Consider the following 23,676-nt stretch of genomic DNA (forward strand, 5'->3'; position numbering starts at 1 on the left):
CCCTCAACCTTTTCGAATTCCATATTATCCTGCAAAATAGGTAATATAATAATTTCTGATCATGCTGCAGTGTATATGGAGGTCAAGACCAGGAACAATGAGACGGCCCCCTGACATTGGCATATGGACTCTTTCTTGATGAAGGATAGTAAATTCGTAAAATATTTCTCTCAAGAATTCAAAACGTTTTTGGAAATTAATTCAGGTACGACTAGTAACCCGTCGATGATGTAGGAGACCATTAAGGCTTATGCGCGGGGTCTGATCATTTCATACTCGGCGACCCAGAAAGAACAAAAGGGAGAACAACAACATCTACTCGAGGCTCGCTTAAAGGCAGCTGAGACAGCGTATGTTAATAGGCCCTCTGTTGCTAAATTACAAAGGATTACGGCCCTTAGGACAGCCATGAATACCACGCTTACCCAAACAGCAAAGGGGGAAATATTATTTGCAAAGCAAAGATTATATGAATATGGCGATAAGCCTGGTAGATACCTAACGTTTCTCGCAAGGAAAGAAAGGCCCCTCAAGCTATCACGTCCATCAGGGAAAGTGCTGGTACTTTTACTCATGATCATAAAAGGATCAACATAATCTTCAGAAAGTTTTACTTCGATTTGTATAAATCGCAGGATTGTGAAGATAGAGCCGGGAAGATGCAGTCCTTTTTTAAAAGCCTGGCCTTTCTGGACTTAACCCTGGAACAGGTGTCGGTCCTGAATACTCCCCTAACAACCCAGGAAGTACTTGACGCAATCAGGCAGCTTCAGAGTGGTAAAACATCTGGTCCATATGGATTTCAGGTTGAATTCTACAAAGAGTTTACCGGAGTATTAGCTGGTCCCCTTATGGACATGCAACTACTCATATAGTCAGGGCTGCCTCCTGCCTTCATTGAGAGAAGTGAATATTTCTCTCATCCTCAAAAAAGGAAAGGACCCAGAAGATTGCGCATCATACAGACCAATTTCTTTGCTAAATGTAGATTTTAAAATTCTTTCTAAAACATTAGCATTGAGACTGGAGAGGGTACTGCCATATATCATAAAAGAGGACCAGACGGGGTTTATTAAGGGTAAAAACAATGACTGCAGATGCTGGAAACCAGATTCTGGATCAGTGGTGCTGGAAGAGCACAGCAGTTCAGGCAGCATCCAACGAGCAGCGAAATCGACGTTTCGGGCAAAAGCCCTTCATTAGGAATAAAGGCAGTGAGCTGGAAGCATGGAGAGATAAGCTAGAGGAGGGTGGGGTGGGGAGAGAGTAGCATAGAGTACAATGGGTGATGGGGTTTATTAAGGGTCGTAGATCATGTAATAATATTAGAAGGGTTTTGAATGTGATTCAAGTCTGTCATCAGGAAAGAATACCGGGAATAGTAGTCTCGTTGGATGCAGTGAAGGCATTTGATAGGGTTGAATGGTCATACATGTTCTATACACTGGAAGGGTTTGGCGTTGGAGAGGTCTTTGCTAAATGGGTCTCAACATTGTATAATGACCCCAAAGCAGCCGTGATCACCAATGGTTTAGGCTCAGATAGCTTCAGTATAGGTCGGGGCTGCCGTCAGGGATGTCCTCTCTCAATGTTACTATTTACGCTAGTAATTGAGCCACGAGTTCTAATATAACAGCCCTGAGGTTTGCATGGGTAAACATAAAATTACCCTTTACGTAGATGATGTTCTCCTTTTTCTTAGTAATCCTTTGATGTCTGTGCCTCGCCTGATCCAAGTTATTAATTTATTTAGTGCATTCTCAGGTTACAAAATTAATTCCTCAAAATCAGAGGCCATGCCGATGGGTGGCCTCGCTAGTATGTCCCAATTATTGGACGGATCTCATTTTCCCTTTCGGTGGTCTCTGGAGGGTTTTTTATATTTAGGTATTTTTATCACCTCAGTCTTCGGTCAGCTGTACAAGGTCAATTTTGTGCATCTACTGGAAAGGATAAGGCAGGACCTTCAATGATGGGGGGATCTTCCAATTTCTTGGCGAGGTAGAATAGCTCTAATTAAAATGAATGTCTTGCCCCAGCTCTTATACCCTATGAGAATGCTCCCAGTGATGCTGCTGAGGCCGGCACTGTGCAAATTATATGGTTGGCTTGGTTCTTTCATCTGGAATCATGGACGGCCCATCATTAAGTTAAAGAAGCTACAGCTTCCACAAGCAAGGGGAGGGCTGGATTTTCCAGTGTTTAGGAAGTGTCAGCTGAGTTCTCTACTAAGCTACATAGCCAATTGGGTCTCGTCTGACCCGCAATCAATCTGGCTGGACATCGAGGCTTCTCAAGCAAAGTGTCCTTTTATTAACCTCTTATGTTTAGATCAGATGAAAGTCATTATGGACCATTGTAAAAACCCTGTCGTATTAAACACAATTAAAGCCTGGAAGATAATGCGGTAAAACAAGGGTAATTCACATAAAACCTCCCCTTATACGCCTATAGTGGGGGCTTGGGGTTTTCAACCGAGACTCACAGATGCCACATTTAAATCCTGGGGGTCCAGGGGTATCTCCTGTTTAGGGGATCTGTTTGATGAGGGGGTCATGATATCTTTTGAATAGCTGCACCAGAAATTTGGACTACCTAATGGAGACCTCTTTTGATACTTCCAAATCCGAGATTACATATAGAGGAAGACTAGTACGTTATTAGATAGCCTTTATAAATCAGATAGGGAACGAAGAGTGTTGTGGCCAATGGGTGTACCCTCAGTCAGCACTCTCTATTATTTATGACAGAAAAAAGTTTCGGAAGACATGGAATGTTTGCTTAGAACATGGGATCAGGAATTGGGGTTGGAAATATCTACAGAAATGTGGGACGACATCTGGGAAAATGCCAGAAAAATCTCCATCTGTAATAGAACCCAAGCCATTCAGTTAAAGATACTCCATAGGACTCATATAACACCAGAACGATTGGCAAAATTTAGGGCAGGAGCATCTCCAATGTGTCCCAAATGTAAAATAGAGGTGGGCACTCTCACACACTGCTTATGGACATGCCATAAGATCCACAAATACAGGGTCAGAGTAACAAATGCTTTGACAGAAATCTTGGGAGCAGAAATTAGAGTAGATCCAGTATCTCTTCTCCTGGGCTTTTTGAGCATGCCTTCCCTGGATGTGCACGGGAGGAAATTATTTTCCATCCTCTTCTTTTGTGCAAGGAAAAATATCTTAGTAAACTGGATAGCTGAGGGCCCTCCAGGACTTCCGAATTGGTGTAGGTTGGTTATGGAATGTATTCCCCTTGACTTCCTTACAAATATGGTGCACTAAAAAACTGAATTATTCTATAAAATATGGCAGCCCTTCCTGAATTATATAGATACAGATATTTCAGCAATTTTGTCAAGGGTTTTCATCTACTTGCGGTGACGGTTCTGACTGGTCCGGGGGCCCTTGGGGGAGGAATCCCGCATAAATACGGGTTTTATTACGACTTGATGTTAATTCGTTCCGAGCATGTACTTAATATTTAATTACTATGCTATCCTTTTTCATCTTTTGAGTAATGTAAGATATTTTATTATACGCTCTGGTTAGTTGTAGGTTAGATTAGTAGTTAGTTGAGTTTTGTTTTCTCCTTTTTTTAATCTCTTCCTTTTGTCTGTTAGGTTTTGGTTATCATATATTTAATATTTAATTGTATATTAATGTTCGTATTTGTGTGTATTATTTTGTAAGTTTGTAAAAACATGTTAAATTTTCAATAAAATATCTATTAAAAAAAATCCCCTGCAACTCATATGCTCCACTTGCCGATCTTCCATTGATAAAGCCAGAGGTGACACCTGTTTGAAATCCAGTTGAGCTTCAGCTAATAGACGGTTTTGCATAGTTACATCATTAATCCCACATATCAAACAGCATCTAAGCATCTCATTAATGGTTAAACCGAAGTCACCGGCTTCTGCCAGTTGTCTTAACCTAGTCAAAAATCCCGATATGGATTCCCCTGGTTCTCGAACTGCCAAGGAAAAACTATAGGTTCTCAGAATTAGAGGAGGCTTGGGATCACAATATTCTGAACTATGTCTACCAATTCTTGAAAGGTTTTAGTATCTGGTGCCTCAGGGAAACATTGCAGCTCCACAGGCTGTCAGGAAAATTACTCGTTGCTTTTTGACTGCCATAACGTCATTTGCGCACAAAAGATAATGCATTCTTTCCACATACTGGTTACAGTCCTCGACAGCAGGGTTGAATGAGTCAAGCTTCCCAAACAAAGGCATGATGTAAGATATGTTCACCGCAACTCAAAGTTGATTGTTGTGAGTGAGTTTCTGCAGGAATGTACTTTACTCATTGCCACTAATATAACTCCACAGAAGCCAGTATCCTGACACCAAGTAACCATTTATTTATACATGAACAGTCCTTGACCGTAGCACTGCTTCATTCAGAGTCAGCTCTTTGACATTGCCCTTTTCATCTGTCAGCTGGGGCTCCTTGATTGTACCAGGCTAACAGCCCCAATCAGGGAACTCATATTCTGTGAGGTCCAGCTGGATGACCTCATTACAATCACTACACCATGTTTGCCACATATTAACTCTGGATATTAAGAATAAGTTGTACTTGTATTGCAGATTATATCACTGTTCCAATTTATACAATAAAGTATTGCTATTTGTCCAAAAATGTAGATTCTTATGGGTTTACCCTTCCATTAAATCTGCTGCATCTCACCTTTTGTCAACATCTAAAAATAAGTTATAGGTCCCCAATCTGACCATAACATAAACTTGGCAATCTGGTTCAGGATCTTATCAGAATATCATAGCGACTTCAGGGACACTATGTCTTGATTAATCAGGACTAAGGCAGATTTAATGTTGCAATTTACAATAGGTCGAGTATTAAATAAAAGATTGTGTTTGGTTCAGGAATTCTCAGAGGATTTTGGAGTTTTCCAATATATATTTCTGGTGCACACAATGCTTGCTGAAAACCAAATGCTTGATGGAAAAAAACAAAAGTTGGTGTGTACTTAAGCCTCCTGCTAGGTGCCAGGAAATGACACAATCAGCTATTGTGATATATAAGAAAGGACTTGCATTTATATACTTCCCTTCATGACCTCAGGATGTCCCAAAGCATTTCACAGCCATTGAAATAACTTCAAATTATAGTCATTATTAGAGGGAAGGAAGCATAGTTCCTCACTACTGCACTGAAGTGTCAACCAGGTTAGAGATTCAAATTTCTGGAATGGGACTTGAATCCATAACCTGACTTAGTGATGAGTGCTTCCACTGAGCCAAGCCTGTTATCAACAAACCATATCAAAATCACATTCAACCATTTTAGAAAAAACTCACATGCATAAAAATGGGCTGACTTTCATTTCTATCAACTAGTTAAGTGAGCACACCCTATTGCAATAAATAATAGAAATGCTGAAAACAACAGGATACATTTCTTGATTGGTTAAGGAACTACAGGTGTATGGATAGAACTCTGACTGAAATGCAAAGCAAAATTGGACAGATGTAACTGGCAGCTGATCCAATATCATCAGGTGTGTATCCTTAAGTTGGAAGTGATATTTGTTTCACACACCTAAAATTGATAAACAGCTTTTTATTATACTTTTCAATAGGAAAGAAAGGATTAAATGTAATCTGTACCTTGTAGCTTGGCTTCAATTCCAGCTCTACCTTGTCCAGTAGAAAAACCTCAGAAAAACATATAATTGTTATTGTTGAAATCATTACATTCTTTGTTCATATCTATTCCATAAGAATAAGGATCATAGTCATAAGCAATAGTAGTAGAATGTTCAGTTTGTATTAAAATTAATAACTATAAGACCATATGTAAAATCTACTGGGATTAATATTGGTCAGTTAACAGAAGCCAAGGCGTCACTTATCCTGAGAGTCACCAGACAGGGAAAACATCCTATCTATCTTAACAAAAATAATTTAACACCTTCTGTAAATGTGCGTCCTTAACTGTGATTATGGTTATATTAATCTCCCCAACTCCATTGTATAAAAAACCCACCACTAGACCAAAGTGCAAAAAAAAGTTGTATTTAAAGAGTCAACAAATAAGAGGTAGAATTTATATATTTGTGAAGTTTTGTGCTCATCACAGTCAGAATCATTTGTACAGCAAAATGGAATACTTTTGCTTATTTTGTACCTCCTATCAAAAGTCCTAGATCCAGTATACCAGCATGACGAGAAAATTCCTGCTGACAGTCATAAAATAGACCAGTTGAAACTTTAAAATTAGATCTCCTCTCTACCAGACTGAAATCTTCCATTTCTCACAAAATGCATTTTTATTAACTTACTAAAATGCTATATTAGAGGAGTAGGCCACTCATTTCAACAAGGAGAAAGTGAGGACTACAGGTGCTGGAGATCAGAGCTGAAAAATGTGATGCTGGAAACGTGCAGCTGGTCAGGCAGCATCCAAGGAGCAGGAGAATCAATGTTTCGGGCATAAGTCCTTCTTCAGGATTGTGCTCAGATACTCTCTAAGCTTAATGCACTAACAAGGTGTTAGTATCTAAATTGATTGACACTGTTGCCTCCTGCACTCCCTCTGTTGCTTTTGAGGCCTCAGAACTCCCTTCCCCAGAGGTGTCTTCTGTCAGAGCAGCCCACATCCCGCTGGTAACTGCAGGACACAAGAGATGTGTTACAGCCATTGGTTAGAAGTGTTGTGCAATGAACAAGACTGACAGAGTGGTAACCTTATAGAGGTTTATAAAATCATGAGGGGCATAAATAAGGTGAACATCAAAAGTCTTTTGCCTCGGGCAGGGGAGTTCAAAACTAGGGGGCACATTTTAAGGAGAGAGAAGAAAGATTTAAAAGGGACCTGAGGGGCAATCTTTACACACAGAGGGAGGTTTGTATGTGGAATGAACTGCCTGAGGCAGTGGTAGATACAGGTAGCTACTACATTTAAGAGAGATTTGGACAGCAACATAAATAAGAGAGGTTTAGAGAGATATAGACAAAATGCCAACAATTGGGTCTAGTTTAGTTTGGGAAACTTGGTTGGCATTGACTAATTGGACCAAAGGGTCTGTTCCCATGCTGTATGACTCTATGATAATGACATTTTCAGGGAAATGAAGAGCTGCACATACTCAATTGCTGGGAATGTCTCTGCATCTCTGCAGGAGTTGTCCCACTCTTCTCTTGCAAGGGCTCCGATCCTCTCCAAATGTCAGGCACCTCAACCCATATGGGCTTGTACTGCCCTGTTATGGATTGTCTTCTTCTGTAATGAGAGAAAGGCAATGATTGAGTGATGTGGGTGACACAGCTATTCGTGCTGGTGCATATGGAAGAAAGGTGGTGAGGTGTTCCTAGTAAGTGAGGAGGCAGCACCCAGGACATGTTTGGCTACTGGTGTTGGACATTGGAGTGGATAAGATCACGTGAAGGAAGATGCTACAGGCAACAGTGGGAAGGCAGTGTCGCAGCAGAGATAGATGATTGTGAGATGATAAACAGAAATATGGCATTCACCTTGGCCTAACAGAGAAGTTCTCTGACTTTTAATAGCTATTCTTCTGCACTGTGGAGATGGCACTGACTCAAGTGGCAACCTCAGTTCAAATTGCCAGGATCTGGTTATGCAGCATTGTCTGTTGGTCCTCAAGGAAAATGCCTCTTCTCCTTTGCACCACCCTGTCCACTAGGACTTCCGAGTCTCTGTTGGAGAATCATGGCACTGTCTTCCCCTTTTCAGCCATGTTCTGATGCAGTCCATTAACAAGCAGGACAGCTTTGGAATGCCAGCACATGTCCTGATGCACAGCAGCCTTTCAAATATGGCACAGGCGCAAGGGATGCCAGTTTTACAGTGGATATCTACTAAGATATGAGTTATTCTGGGAATCGTGCATGGTAAAGAATGGGGCTGGGAATAGAAGTGAGTGATAGCATGGGATATGGCAGGTAATTAATGCAAAAAATCATTTGTTAAATATGGTGAATTTACTCAACCTTGTGGTAAAAAAAGCTCTAAAAACTAACTATAAGTTGGACTTAGCCAAAAATTGAAGATTAATTCCCATATCTATTGGACATAATTCTTCAGGGTAGGATTTACATGCATTTGGAAAAGCATGCCCCAATTAAGGACAGTCAGCATGGATTTGTATGGGGAAGACCATGTTTTATCAACTCAATTGAATTTTTTGAGGAGGCGACAAAGGTGATTCATGACAGTAAAGCAGTGGATGTTGTTTACATGAATTTTAATAATGCTTTCGACAAGGTCCCTAATGGTAGGTTCATCCAGAAGATTAAGATGCATGGTAACTTGGCTGTGTGGATTGAGAATTGCCTTGCCAACAGAAGGCAGAGAGTAGTAGTGGAAGTGTGTTTTTATTTGGTTGGAGGTCCATGTCCAGTGGTGTTCTGCAGAGACCTCTGCTGTTTGTTGTATATATAAATGACTTGGATGAAAATGTAGATGGGTTGATTAGTACATTTGTAGATGATACAAGGATTGGTGTAGGTGTGAATAGTGTAGAAAGATGTCAAAGGATGGAACAGAATATAGATCAATTGCAGATATGGATCTATATCTGTAATGGCAGTTGGAGTCTAATCTGAGTAAGTAGCTCAGTTGCCTGGGCAGCTGGTTTATGATGCAGAATGTTAACAACAGTGTGAGCTCAGTTCCTGCACTGGCTAAAGTTACCATAGAAGATTTTTCTTCTCAACTTCTCCTCACCCTGAGGCATGATGACTATCACGAGTTGTATCACACTGATTACAGAGCAGCCCTATAGTCTGGTAAGACTATGATAACTGTACGTTTACTTATGTCTTCTTGAAGCCTCCCCGCATCCTCTTGCAACTTACATTCATACCCATTTTGGTGTCATCCACAAATCTGGAAATATTACAATGTCCCCACTTCCAAATCATTTGATCAGATTAGATTAGATTAGATTACTTACAGAGTGGAAACAGGCCCTTCGACCCAACAAGTCCACACCGATCTGCCAAAGTGCAAACCACCCAGACCCATTCCTCTAAATTTACCCCTGCCCCTAACACTACGGGCAATTTAGCATGGCCAATTCACCTAACCTGCACATTTTTGGACTGTGGGAGGAAACCGGAGCACCCAGAGGAAACCTACGCAGACACGGGGAGAATGTGCAAACTCCACACAGTCAGTCGCCTGAGGCAGGAATTGAACCCGGGTCTTTGGCGCTGTGAGGCCGCATGCTAACCACTGTGCCACCGTGCCACCCACATTAATACAGATCGTCAATAGTTGGGGACCTGGCATAGATCTTTGCAGAATCCCATTTGTAATAGTGTGCCATCCTGACAGTGATCTTACCACTGCTTTCAAGTACTTTCCCCCAATCCCAAGAGCTCTAATTTCATTAATTCACCACTGCATAGAATCACTACAGTGTAGAAACAGACCATTTGGCTCAACAAGTCCACACCAACCCTCCGAACAGTATCCCACCCAGATCCATTTGCTTACCCCTATTATTCTACATTTCCCCTGACTTCACTGAGCCTACACATCCCTGATCACTATGAGCAATTTAGCATGGCCAATTCACTAACCTGCACATCTTTGGGCTGTGGGAGGAAACCCATGTAGATACAGGGAGAATGTGCAAACTCTACACAGACAGTTGCCCGAGGCTAGAATCGAACTTGGGTCCCTGGTGCTGTGAGGCAGCAGTGCTGACCACTGAGCCATGGTGCCATTGTCCTATTCTTCACTGTAATTCCTTCTGTTCCATTTGCAATAGGCCTATATATATCCTTGCTGTAGTCTTTCCTTTCATATACCAATAGAAGCTTTTATAGGTCACCTTCTGTTCCCAGGAGAAAGTGAGGATTGCAGATGCTGGAGATCAGACTCAAAAGTGGGATGCTGGAAAAGCACAGCAGGTGTTTGGTTGTTTGGATGAAGGGCTAATGCCCAAAATGTGGATTCTCCTGCTCCCCGGATGCTGCCTGACCTGCTGTGCTTTTCTAGCACCCCATGCCCATCTTCTGATCCCAGTTAGCATGGATTCATAATGGTTTTTTTAGACTATAAGACATAGGAGCAGAAATTAGGCCATTCAACCCATCTGCCATTCAATCATGGCTGATATTTCTCAACCCTATTCTCCCACTTTCTCTCCATAGCCTTTGGTCCCCTTGATAGTCAAGAACATATCTATCTCAGTCTGAAATAGACACAATGACCAGGCCTCCACAGCCCCTGACCAAAGTGGTTTCTCATTATCTCTGTTCTAAAAGGTCTTCCCTTTACTCTAAGGCTGTACCCTTAGGTCCCTGTCTATGCCACCCATGTAACCAGCTTCCCAATATCTACTACGACCAGGCCATTCAGTATTCTCTATGTTTCAATTAGATCCCCCCACATCCTTTTAAACTCCATTGAGTATAGAAGCGGAGTCCTCAAACATACCTCGTATATTAAGCTTTTTATTCCTGGGACTATTCTCGTGAACCTCCTCTGAACACGTTCCAAGTTCAGTACATCCTTCCAGAGATATAGGGCCCAAAACTCCACACAATACTCTGAATGTGGTCCGACCAGGATGGTCCAAATGTGGTCCTCATCAGTTCTACAGTCCTTCTTTGTTAGGTCCCAAATATCTCCCAATCCTCAGTGTTAACACCATTTCTGGCATTTTCATAAGCCACTCCTTTGAGAGGAAGTTTATGTACATCTATTACAAACTAAACTGAAATTTCCTAAACTCATTGTGTATTGGATCATGACAACTGGCAGAAACAGAACTTTTATCTTATCAATCTGGAAGAGATATGAATAAAAATCTAACTGTGAAAAATAATGTTGTAAGCTGAGGTGCAACTTTAGGAAGCTTTCATTCTTACCATAGTGGTTTGGATTTTTAAAAGCTCTTATGTAAAGAAATGTTGATCGTATCCACTCCAAAGCAACATTGACATCAGTGATTGTATTCAGTATTATTTCAGCATTCAAATGTTCAACAAGATGCTTGTGTAAACTGTGAACAGAAACAAGTACAAGACCTCAAAATACATAATCCTTAAAACTTGTTTACTAACATTCCAGATTAAACCTTGGGAATTACGGTTCATTTTGAAAATCTGAAATTGTCACATAGATATATAGGTACAATGATTTATCAAAATTATATGCATTTCCAGTCAATTCAATCACATTAATCTACAACAGCACAGTCAATTTTCTGTCAACTTTCTATATCTCATTATTTATTCAATCTTTTGATGAAGGTTCCTAGTCACTGTTGAGTCTTTTCCATCAAAACATTGTTTTGCAAAATATTACAATAACACAGTTTAATTACATTGCAATTTTTCTGCTTATTTCCTTCCTCATTGATGAGACAAGCTCTCAGTGGCATTACTCACAGTCAGTTGGAGAACAAACTAGGAGGTGAAACACTGTGTAAGTCCATCTCCGAACACAATGGGTGGGAAATTAATCAGTACCAGGATGAATAACACCAAGGCCTTGCTTATGAAACTGGATTAAGCCCGAGGTAATAGATCTCTACCACTAAGTAATACAAGGAGTATGAATTGTGAGGCAAGACAGAAATAGTGTTTTTCAATATGGATTAGAGAGTTCCAAGAGGTGATCTTATGACCTACAAGGTTATTGCGATGGTAAATTAAAGTATGGGAGTAGAATTAGGAGACACAAGTTCAAATGGCTAAATTATAATCTTAGAATTGATATCAGAAAAATAAATTCATACACGAAGTGACCAACATGATACATAAGTTTCCAGAAAGTAGAAAAGCAGTTGGGCAGAACTGGATGAGTAGTAAAGTTTCTCAAATTACTCAGAGTGTTGGCTGGGAATGCAAGGCCATTAATACTGTGTTTCCCACAACCAATTAATGTTCTCACTGAATTATGGTGAGACTTCAAGCAATCCCATTCTGGAGGCAATCCCACCTGAGAGAGCTGACAATATCAACTGCATTGTCTACTTGTCAGAAGGATGTATAGTCCCAGCATGGGGAGAATTGACTGGAACATGAAAAGGGGGAAATGACTCCTTTCCCTCTTCGAGAACTCAGCAGCATGACTTTTTAAAATTCATTCATAGGATATGGACATCATGGACTAGGTCATTGTATCCTCTTTGGCCATAGGTGAGGTCCCAGAGGATGGAGAATAGCCAATGTTGTCCCATTGTTTGAGAAGTGCGGCAGGGATAATCCTGGAAAGTACAGGCTTTTGAGCCTCACGTCAGTGGTAGGGAAATTATTGGAAATGATTCTCAGGGACAAGATCTATATGCATTTCAAAGCAAATGGATTTATTAGCAGTCGACAGTGTGGCTTTGTGCCTCATGAATTTGACTGAGTTTTTTGAGGCAGTGATGTAGATGATCCATGAGGGAAATGCAGTTGATATTGTCAACTTGGACTTCAGTAAAGCCTTTGACAAGGTCCGTCATGGTAGACAGGTACAAAAAGTGAAGTCACAGGTACCAAAGTGAACTGGCAAGATGGATATAGAACTGCCTTAGTCGTGGGGGATGGAGGGTGGCAGTGGAAGGATGCTTTTTGGAATGGAGGGTTGTAATTAGTGGTGTTCCCCAGGGATCAGTGCTGGAACCTCTGCTATTTGTGGTCTACATACATGATTTGGAGGAAAATGTTCTAGTCTAATTAGTAAGTTTGTGGATGATATAAAGACTAGTGGAGTTGCGGATAGCGAGGAGGATTGCCAAAGGATACAGCAGGATATAGATCAGTTGGAGGTGTGGGCAGAAAAATTGCAGATAGAGTTTAATCTGGATAAGTATGAGGTGATGCATTTTGGAAGGTCAAGTACAGGTGGAAATTATACAGTCAATGGCAGAACCCTTAGGACTATTGATATGCAGAGGGATCTGGGTATGCAGATCTACAGATCACTGAAGATGGCAGTACAGGTAGATAAGGTTGTAAAAAACGGCCTATGGCATGCTTACCTTCATTGGAAGGGGCATTGAGTACAAGGACAGATAAGGTTTGCTACAGCTTTCGAGAACTTTAGTTAGGCTACACTTGGAATATTGCATACAGTTCTGGTCAGCATACTAATGCTTTGGAGAGGGTACGGAAAAGGTTTACCAGTATGTTGCCTGGTGTGGGAGATTTTAGCTATGAAGAAAGTTTGGATAGACTGAGTTTGTTTCCACTGGAACATTGTGAAAGTCATGGAGAGGGTGAAAAGTATTAGGCTTTTTTCCAGGGTGGAGGGGTCAATTACTAGGAGACACAGGTTCAAGGCGGAGCGGGAGAAGTTTAAAAGAGATGTGAGAGGCAAGTTTTTCACACAAATGATGGTGGGTATTTGGAACGCACTGCTACAGGAAGTGGTGGAAGCAGTTACAGCATTCAAGAAACACCTGGACAAATACATGAAGAGGAAAGGAATAAAGGGGTATGGATCCTGTAAGTGAAAACAGGAACATGTGTCGGTGCAGGTTTGGAGGGTTGAAGTGTCTGTTCCCGTGCTGTATTGTTTTTGTTATTTGTTCTAGTTCTGAGAGGGCAGCTAAAAGTCAGCCACATTGTTGTGGATCTGGAGTCACATATAGGACAGACCAAGTAAAGATGACAGTTTCCTTCCTTCAGGGACATTAGTGACACACACACACTCCTGTACTCAAAGCACTGGTCTCAAAATTGAAGACAGGTAAAAAGCAGCCTTTTAGTGGTCATAATTGGACTTCTAAGAGTCTCTATTAGAGGGAGGGGCAGAAGTACTAGGCCTCTGCTAAACAGAGAAAAGGGATCCCTTTTCTATGTTTAGCAGAGGAAAAGTCACTGAGGGAATTTTACAGGTGTCTTTGCCTGCAAGCCCTCTGGCGGCGACCTTTAAATTTCTGATTTGGAGATGCTGGTGTTAGACTGGGGTGTACAAAGTTAAAAATCACACAACATCAGGTTATAGTCCAATAGGTTTATCAGAAGCACTAGGTTTCGGAGCGCTGCTCCTTGATCAGATGGTTGTCATAACCACCTGATGAAGGAGCAGTGCTCCGAAAGCTAATGCTCCAATTAAACCAGTTGGACTATAATCTGGTGCTGTGTAATTTTTAACTCAAAATTTCTGCACCTGAACTCATTCATTTTTCATTTCTCCACTCATTGGACATAGGCATCGCTGACTGGCCAGCATTTACTTTCTGTTCCTAGCTGTCCTTGAAAGTAGCAGTGAACTGCCTTCTTGAACCACTGCAGTTCATGTGCCTTAGATAGAACCACAATGCCAATATGGAGGGAATTCCATGATTTTGACCCAGCAACAGTGAAGAAGTACTGATATATTTCCAAGTCAGGATGGTTAGTAGCTTTGAGGAGAACTTGCAGGTGATGGTGTTCCAATCTATTTGTTGCCCTTGTCCTCCTAGGTGGAAGTGATAATGGGTTTGGAAGATGCAGTCTAAGGAGCCTTAGTGACTTTCTGCAGTGCATCTTCTAAATAGTACACACTGCTGCTACTGAGCATCATTGGTGGAAGTAGTGCATCTTTGTGGTTATAGTACCAAACAAGTGGGTTGTTTTGTCCTGGAGAGTGTCAAGCTTCTTGAGTGTCTTTGGAGCTCACTCGTTTAAGCAGGTGGGGAGTATTCCATCACACTTCTGACTTGTAGATGGTGAACAGGCTTTTGGGAAGTCAGGAGATGAGTTATTTGTTGCTGGATTCTTAACCTCTAACTTGCTCTTGCAGTCACTGTATTTATATGCCAGGTTCAGTTGAGTTTCTGGTCCAGAATGTTGATAGTGTGGGATTCAGTGATAGTCACAACACTGAATGCCAAAGGGCAGTGGTTAGATAGTCTCATGGAAGGGGGTGGGGTATCCTTTGTTTAAGGGCACTCACTGCCTGGTTGAGGGACACAACATTGGGAACTATAGCCAAACACCAGCCCTTACTGCTCATCTCCAAACCCTCTCCCTGCAACCCCTAGCAGTGTTGGTAACAGCAACAGCCTCCCCAGGTGCTTGCTATTTAAGAGAGCTGATGGACTCAAATTTGTCATATATAAAAGTAGCTGGGATTTCTGTCCCTAGGGTTCTAACTTGTGTAAAAGGTTTGTTGTCCACACTTAGGCATACTGGGACCCTTCTTAGAGAGTGCAACACAGGTCTCTTGCTGGCTCTTTATCAGCAGACAAGACCCCCAATACTTCCATTAATGGAACTAATCCACATTAAAAATCCTAAATCACAGATAAATTGTTTGTGCAGAAAAAAATCATTAAATGGTTACAGCCCATCAGTCATTGTGGTCATTGAAGAACAATTTAGATAGCCCCACTCTCCTATCCTCTCCCTATTTTCTTGCATTTACAGAATCATAGAATAATAGATGTAAATCCAAAACTGTGTAGCAATTTCGGGCAACACAGAAGCGGGGAGCAAGCAGTGGAACCTGGGAAAAACAGCTAAAATGGACAGAGCAGCCACCTTGTGTTGCCCTCCTCTGCTATGTCGATACGGCCCGAGCAAGTCTGGACGTTCGGGCAACACAGAAGCGGGGAGCAAGCAGTGGAACCTGGGAAAAACAGCTAAAATGGACAGAGCAGCCGCCATGTGTTGCCCTCCTCTGCTATGTCGATACGGTCCGAGCAAGTCTGGACGTATCGAAGGGGCAACTGTAGCAATTTCGAGCAACACAGAAGCAGGGAGCAAGCAGTGGAACCTGGGAAAAGCAGCTAAAATGGACAGAGCAGCCACCTTTTTCTGAAAGCTTGACATGATTTCCCAGCAGGCTCAGCTGGCTGCTATCTCTGTGCCTGTACAAAAGAGAGCCCAGCCCCCAAGGTGTTCTGGCAGGAATCGGCCAGCCACCTAAGTGTATTGGAGGGGGGAAGTGGCCACTATGCAGGCCTGATAAGCCAACAAAGCCTGGAGTCACGATGTCTGGGCTAGGCTCAGGAGAACAGAAGAGAGCCATTAGCACCTCCGTGTTAGCAAACGGAGAGATTATGAAACAATGGACACAGCCACGGAGGTCATTTTCACCTGCACAGTAGGGAGGTGGAAAACACATCGGACATTGCCAGTGCCCTGGGGGCATTTCCAGACTATAACTGCAGAGGTACCTGGGCTCTCTAAAAACAGGGGCTCTCCTGACTGCTGGAACAGATCTCTCTCTCCCTCTCTCTTCGCTGGCTGCTGGGACAAGTCTGCTGTTCACCCTCGCACTCAATTTCAAGCCTGGCTGTAGGTTTCTTACCCAGAAGCGTGGCGTTTTCGGAGAACCATATCAGTGGTTGAGGCTTTGTGGGAAAGGAGGTTCTCCACTGTCATAGTTATAAGCATTGCTAACTTGTGTAAAGTAAGGCCTTACATTGTGTGCGTTAGCATCTTGTTCCCATAGTCATAGTAGACTGTATAGTGTCTAATGTTTGTCTTTCTTACGGGTTCTGGTGGGTGTTGATAATAAAATGGTGTTGGACTGTCGCTCTGCGTCTTGTTTGCTCCATTGCACCCTCACCACGGACCTCTGGTAAAGTCACGGTGTTTGAAAAGGCCTTGCCATAATTCCGGAGTCGAGAATCTAGGGTTTTTCCTGGGACACCTCGAAGCCGTCCACTCAGGACTGGGTCTGGTCAGGCATAAACAGCCCAGTCCTTTTCTCTCTTCCGGGGAAACTGCCCGAGTGGGTAGACAACGGGGTGGCCATTGAACCACTGACGGAAGGGAGAATCGCCTGAGTATTGGTGGCAGTGGGTTACCTGGGTGATATAAGGGTCAGACTTGCTGTGCAGCCTGCAGCAGTTTTGACTCAGCGCTCGCCCCAGAGGGAATCCCATAGTGTGGGATTTCCCCGGTTCCTAGAACCAGCTGGTGCGAGACACGCGCAGGTGGCCACCCTGTCAGATACCAACTCAGCGCGGAGTAAAGCAGGAACAGGACCCGCTACAACTGTTTAGGCTAATTTATGCCTTTGGTAACATTGTGTAGTGTATCATTGACCTCCACATAGTCTATCTTCATCTACGTGAAGAAAACATTAATTACATATTCTATCACTGTAACCTGCATTTCCTATAGCTAATCCACCTAGCCTGCACATCCCTGGAAACTGTGGGCAATTTAACATGACCAATACACCTAACCTTCACACCTTTGGACTGTGGGAGGAAACTGGACCATCAGGGGAAAACTCATGCAGACACAGGGAGAACGTGCAAACTCCACACAGACAATCACCCGAGGTGGAATTGTATCCAGGTCCCTGCTGCTGTGAGAGACCTGAGCCAATGCACCACCAATGCAGGATGCATAGTGGGATAGTTATTGGCAGGCAGAAAGCATTTGTCATCGACAACTAGTCACCCCATCACTGACCAATCTTATTTCTGGATAAATCTCCCTTTGCACACAGTTTGACTGTATTAACCTCTTCCACTGCTTGAACAAACAATAATGTAAGTAACACAACTTGCACCGGTTATGTGCTTTTAAACAGTTCAGTAATCCCTTCCCCAATCCTTGGTTTTCAACACAGTCCTTTCCCATTTCAGTTCACAATCAAAAATATGTAAAATAAAGAAGGTACAGTCTGCACAGCTTCAATACAGTCCCACAGGATAATGACTACCTCGATCAGATCATTGCTCAGTGGATACTGTGCAAACTCATGAATGGGCCTGAGGACACCATTTTCAATCCTAAAAAGTGCTCTACCTTATTACTCTGGAAGGGTAAGACCATAAGGCTTTAAAATATAGGAGCAGACTTCGGATATTCAGCCCCTCTAGCTTGCTTTCCCATTCCATCATGGCTTTAATGTTTCTCAAGCCTATTATACTGTCTTCTCCCCATAATCCTTGATTTCCTTACTAATCAAGAACTTATCTATCTCTGCACTCAATCACGTGGCCTCCACAGACTTCTGCAGCAATGAGTTCCACAGATTTACCACACATTGGCTGAAGAAATTCCTCCTCATTCCTTCAGTCTAAGGCTATGCCTTTGGATCCTAGTATCTCCTGCAATTGGAAACATCTTCTCCACATCTATATTCTCCATGGCAACTTCTCAACCACAGTGGAGTTCACTGGCCAACATATCAGCATTCTTGTAACTTACAATATAAATTGTTGTTCCCTTTAACATTTGACATTCTTGCAATACTGGCCTGTTGACTGTAAGATGAAAACCCAAAACAGTATTGGTCTCGTGGTGTTATTGCGAGACTAATACAGAAACTCAGCTAATGTTTCTAATCTGGGGATCTGGGTTTGCATCCCATTGTGATGGATGATGGAATTTGAATAGAATAAAGAATCTGGAATTAAGGGTCTAATGGTGAACCATGAATCTATTGTCAATTGTTAGAAACACCCATCCAGTTCACTAATTCCTTTTGGGAAGGAAATCTGACATCCTTACTTGATCTGGACTACATGTGACTCCAGACTCACAGCAATGCAGTTACCTCTTAACTGGTCTCTGGGTAATTAGGGATGGGCACTAAATGCTGGCCCAGCCTGAGATGCCCAATTTCCATGAGTGAATTTTTTTAAAAAATGGCTAGTAGGTACATTCAGGAAAGAAGTATGTTCGTTTTCATTCTTTTAAAATAATTTTGATAGCTTTCATAACAAATGCTGATGTCACAATGAGCTGATATTAACCTCCTTCCCTTCACCAAGATGGCAGGAAAGTCAGGTGCAGGATGGTTAAAATTTTAAAATGACTTTTGGAGCTGTTGAAAAAACATATGCTTAGATTCCATACTGGGGATGAATCACCGGACCTGAAGCGTTACTCTTTACAGTTGCTGCCAGGGCTGCTTAGATTCTATTCTGAGGAAGAGTCATCGGACCTGAAACGTTAACTCTGATTCCTCTTCATAGTTGCTGCCAGACCTGCTGAGCATTTCCAGCAACTTCTGGTTTTTTTACTGACTTATAGCAGTTCCTTTTGTTTTTATATGTTTAGATTGATTTGATAGCATTCTGGAAGGAGTCTGCAACATTCTTTCAAAAAAAATAGAATCATTGCTTTTTCGGTGTTTTCCTCACCAACCTGCTCAGAGATGTAATTACACACCTCTAGACAAGGTGGGACTTGAGCCTGAACCTCTTGGTTCAGAAGTAGGAATCCTACCACTGTCCCATTTCAGCCCTCTATTGTCATTTTTAAACATTTTAAAAAATGTTTTTATTTAATGTATTTTTCTACTCAATCTGTTCAAAGATGTTATTATTTGAACCCAGGCTTCTTGGTCCCCTTTGTCATTTTTATTCCAACTTTATCAACACTTTCATGTGCAGGACAGTTTCAGTCCTTATGATGACCATCTACTTATTTACATGCTAAACATAATCTTTGTGATCCCTATGACTTCAGTTTAAAAACTACATACTTTATACAACGTTGTTTATTTTAAGAATAGTGTTAACCACAAGACAATCTTTTTATGCATGAATCAGGAGCCACAAGTGAGGCACCCTAAGCTACCATTATACTTACTATCAAATCAGTTCATTGAGGCTTCTTTATTTATTTTGATGCAATGAATCATCTCCTATCAGCAATGTAAATGGCATACCATTTAGTTAGACAAGCAGGAGTTTGGAAGAACACAACAAGCCAGGCAGCATCAGGAGGTAGAGAAGTTAACATTTCGGGACTGTAACCCTTCTTCGGGACTGACCATTTAATTAGTCAGTTAGCTTATGTGTGTGCTTAATTCTGATTATTACTTGTTTCTGATGATTGGCTTGCTTAGTTTGTTGGCAATGCTATGTTAAAATGAAGTACAGCTGAAAGCAAAGCATGAATAGCTCAATGATTACAATTATCACCAAGTGAAATCTTTTGAGAAATGCATTTACATCTGACAGTCTGAGAAAACAGCACTTCTTTTTAGATTAGATTACTTACAGTGTGGAAACAGACCCTTCGGCCCAACAAGTCCACGCCGACCCGCCAAAGTGCAACCCACCTAACCCTTACCTAACACTACGGGCAATTTAGCATGGCCAATTTACCTGACCCGCACATCTTTGGACTGTGGGAGGAAACCGGAGCACTCGGAGGAAACCCACGCAGACACGGGGAGAACGTGCAAACTCCACACAGTCAGTCGCCTGAGGCGGGAATTGAACCCAGGTCTCTAGCGCTGTGAGGCAGCAGTGCTAACCACTGTGTCACCGTGCCGCCCACTTGAAGAATCCAAATCAAAAGAAAACATTTTCAGCTTTTCATTCTCTATTTGCCTTCATATACATCTTGTTCAAACTCCTCGCCACCGTAACCCAAAAAAAGTTGAACTCTACATAACATCAATAGATGAACCCTGCAATCATTCATCCGCCTAAAATCTGTACACAGAGAAATGTGTTCAAACAATAGTAGCACTGTACTTAAAACTGTGCCTGCATGCTTTCTGCATATACAATTTAAATCCATCCTATTTGAATACCTGCTCTCAATGGTATGTACTCCATCTAACATCTGCGTGTACTTGTCCTTAGTTTGGGTCCTTGTCATGATAGCTACTGTGGCTGTTGTGTCAAACTAAAAGAAATTACAAAATATTCAAGAATTTAGAACATGCTTTTACATTCACACATATTGTAAGTTGTATAGGCCTACATTATCCTAATCTCACCTCAATAGGACATATGTACTACCCATTGTCTTAACTCTGCCATGATTTCAGCCCAGCTTTCTTGGTTGGGGTTATTAGGTATTAACAGTGAGATTCTAGCCAATCCAAGAGTCGAAAATTTTGTTGGAAGTATAACTGAGGATTTGTTCATGTGATCTTGATCATGAAATATCTGATGTAACATTTGACATGACTAGAACTGTAAATTATTTTAAAATCTTCTGTAGGATTCACAAGATTTACTATATATTCAAATTTTGGGCCACCTTCTCCATGAGCACTAGTATTTCTGTAAATTTTTGCACTGTGACTCTTCCATAGTTGTTTCTAAAAAAGCAGCAGCATGAGAGTTTCACAAAATTTTTCATTGTGCCTCAGTATCATTTCCTCAAATATTTCCTCTGTCAGAATTAACTTTCCATATAAAATAAAAAGCACTCTTTGGATGCTTAAGAAGGATCAATATGTTTCAATACAAGGCAGATCAAATTGATTCAAAGCATGTTATCTGGAGCCGTCATTACCAAATTCATAATTCAACACAGGCAGAAGAATAACATGTAATTTTTCAGAAAGCAGAATTGTAATTGAACTGCTCTGACTCCCCAATAAGCTAACAGCACTGTACAAACAGTTTTGCCAAATCCTCTTGAATCAGACTGGATTGCTATCAGTGTAAAACATAAGTATAACAATAATTTTTCAATGACATTAAATCAATACTGTCTCTTGGCAGATCTGCTAAGAACAGGTCTTGAGGTTACAGAAGTTAAGGAATGAAAAATAGAGACTCAAAACAAAATAGTTTGAGGACTAATTTGTGATCCTCTATTATGGTTTTTAAATTTATCTATCAAGAGATGTGCAAAATGTGGTTCTGGAAATGTGCAGGCATGAATCATCAGTCAAAAGTAATTTCATTCAAGACTGCTGGTCACAGTGTTAGGCAGATCCACCCTCAGTTCCAGAAGACTCTCATTTAATCCAGATGGTTGGCAGTCTTTATCAGTCCTTATCTTTCCCATTTTCACACTCATACCCCAATACACTCAATAATGACTTTCATTTCATTCAATGTCATTTATAACTGGGAGTTTTCTGGATCAATTCTGAATAGTCTGTGGTGCAGGATATATCAGACCAGTAGACTATCACATGGTCATTTTGAAATTAAACATTTTAATCCTCAGCCGTTCATCTTATGTAAGGCCTACATTTCCAGGGATCATCCGTGTGAATCTGCGCTGGACACACTCCAGTGCCAGTGTGTCCTTCCTGAGGTGTGCAGCCCAAAATTGGACACAGTATTCCAAATGGGGCCTAACTGGAGCTTTATAGAGTCTCAGAAGCATATTCCTGCTTTTGTATTCCAACCCTCTTGAGATAAATGACAACATTACATTTGTTTTCTTAATCACGGATTCACCCTGCAAGTTAATCTTCAGAGAATCCTGGACTAGCACTCCCAGATCCCTTTGTACTTTGGCTTTAGGAATTTCTCACCGTTTAGAAAATAGTCCATGCTTGTATTCTTTTTTCCAAAATGCAAGATCTCGCATTTGCTCGCATTGAATTTCATCAACCATTTTCTGGGCCACTCCTAAACTGTCTAAATCTTTCTGCAGCCTCCTCAGTATGACCTGCCTGTCCACCTAACTTCGTATCATCAGCAAACTTCACCAGAATGCCCCCAGTCCCTTCATCCAGATCATTAATATATAAAGTGAACAGCTGCGGACCCAACACTGAACCCTCCGTGACACCACTTGTCACCAGCTACTATTCCGAAAAAGAACCTTTTATCCTAAATCTCTGCCTTCTGTTGGACAGTCAATTCTCAATCCATGCTAGGAGCTCACATCGAAAACCATGGGCCCTCACCTTACTCAGCAGCCTCCTGTGAGGTACCTCATCAAAGCCTTTTGGAAGTCTAGATAGATAACATCCACTGGGTTTCCCTGGTCTAACCTACTTGTTACCTCTTCAAAGAATTCTAACAGGTTTGTCAGGCACGACCTCCCCTTAGTAAATCCATGCTGACTTGTTCTAATCCAACCCTGCACTTCCAAGAATTTAGAAATCTCATCCTTAATGATGGATTCTAGAATTTTGCCAACAACCGAGGTGAGGTTATTTGGCCTATAATTTTCCATCTTTTGTCTTGATCCTTTTTTTGAACAAGGGGGTTACAACAGTGATTTTCCAATCATCTGGGACTTTCCCTGACACCAGTGACTATTGAAAGATCACACCTAATGCCTCCACTCTTTCCTAAGCCACCTCCCTCAGAACTCGAGGATGTAGCCCATTGGGGCAGGAGATTTATCAATTTTTAGACATCTTAGCTTTTCTAGCACTTTCTCTTTTCTAACGGCTGCCATACTCCACTCTGCCCCTTGACTCTCCTTTAATTGTTGGGAGATTACTCATGTCTTCCACTGTGATGACTGACACACAGTATTTATTAAGTTCTTCAGCTATTTCTTTATATCCCATCAATTTGGAGCAGCCCAATGTCTACTTTTGCCTCTTGCTTGTTTCTTGTATATTGAAAAAAACTTTTACTATCCTTTCTAATATTACTGGCTAGCCTACCTTCATACTTGATCTTCTCCTTCCTTATTTCTCTCTTTCTTATCCTCTGTTTGTTTTTGTGGCCTTCCCAATCTTCTGATTTACCAGTGCTCTTGGCCACTTTCTAGGCTCTCACTTTTTCTTTGATACATTTCCTGACTTTCTTTGTCAGCCATGCCTGTCTAATCAACCCCTCCTCCACCCCCACCCCCAACACATCCCACCGCCCCCCTGGATAATCTTTCTTTTCTTTGGGATGAACCGCTGCACTGTCGTCAATTACACCCAGACACTCCTGCCATTGTAGCTCGACTGCCTTCCCACTAGGCTCTGCTTTCGGACAATTTTCGTCAGTTCCCCTCTCATGTAATTACCTTTATTTAACTGTAACACTATTACATCTAATTTTGCCTTCTTTCTTTCAAACTGCAAACTGAACTCTACCATATTATGATTGCTG

General features: G+C 41.6%; 1 protein-coding gene across 1 annotated transcript in view; it reads right to left on the reverse strand.

Moving 5' to 3' along the window:
* The window catches only part of hfm1 (helicase for meiosis 1), a 192,005-nt gene that overhangs the window by 97,148 nt on the left and 71,181 nt on the right, over positions 1-23,676 (reverse strand). The window contains exons 15-17 of the mRNA XM_060829604.1: positions 20,454-20,548; positions 10,886-11,019; positions 5,648-5,695 (exon numbers count right to left, since the gene is read on the reverse strand). Coding sequence (XP_060685587.1) covers positions 5,648-5,695; positions 10,886-11,019; positions 20,454-20,548 — 277 coding nt within the window. The remainder of the gene's footprint in view (positions 1-5,647; positions 5,696-10,885; positions 11,020-20,453; positions 20,549-23,676) is intronic.

Source organism: Hemiscyllium ocellatum, chromosome 9 (genome assembly GCF_020745735.1).
Source record: "Hemiscyllium ocellatum isolate sHemOce1 chromosome 9, sHemOce1.pat.X.cur, whole genome shotgun sequence".
NCBI classification, from domain to species: domain Eukaryota; kingdom Metazoa; phylum Chordata; class Chondrichthyes; order Orectolobiformes; family Hemiscylliidae; genus Hemiscyllium; species Hemiscyllium ocellatum.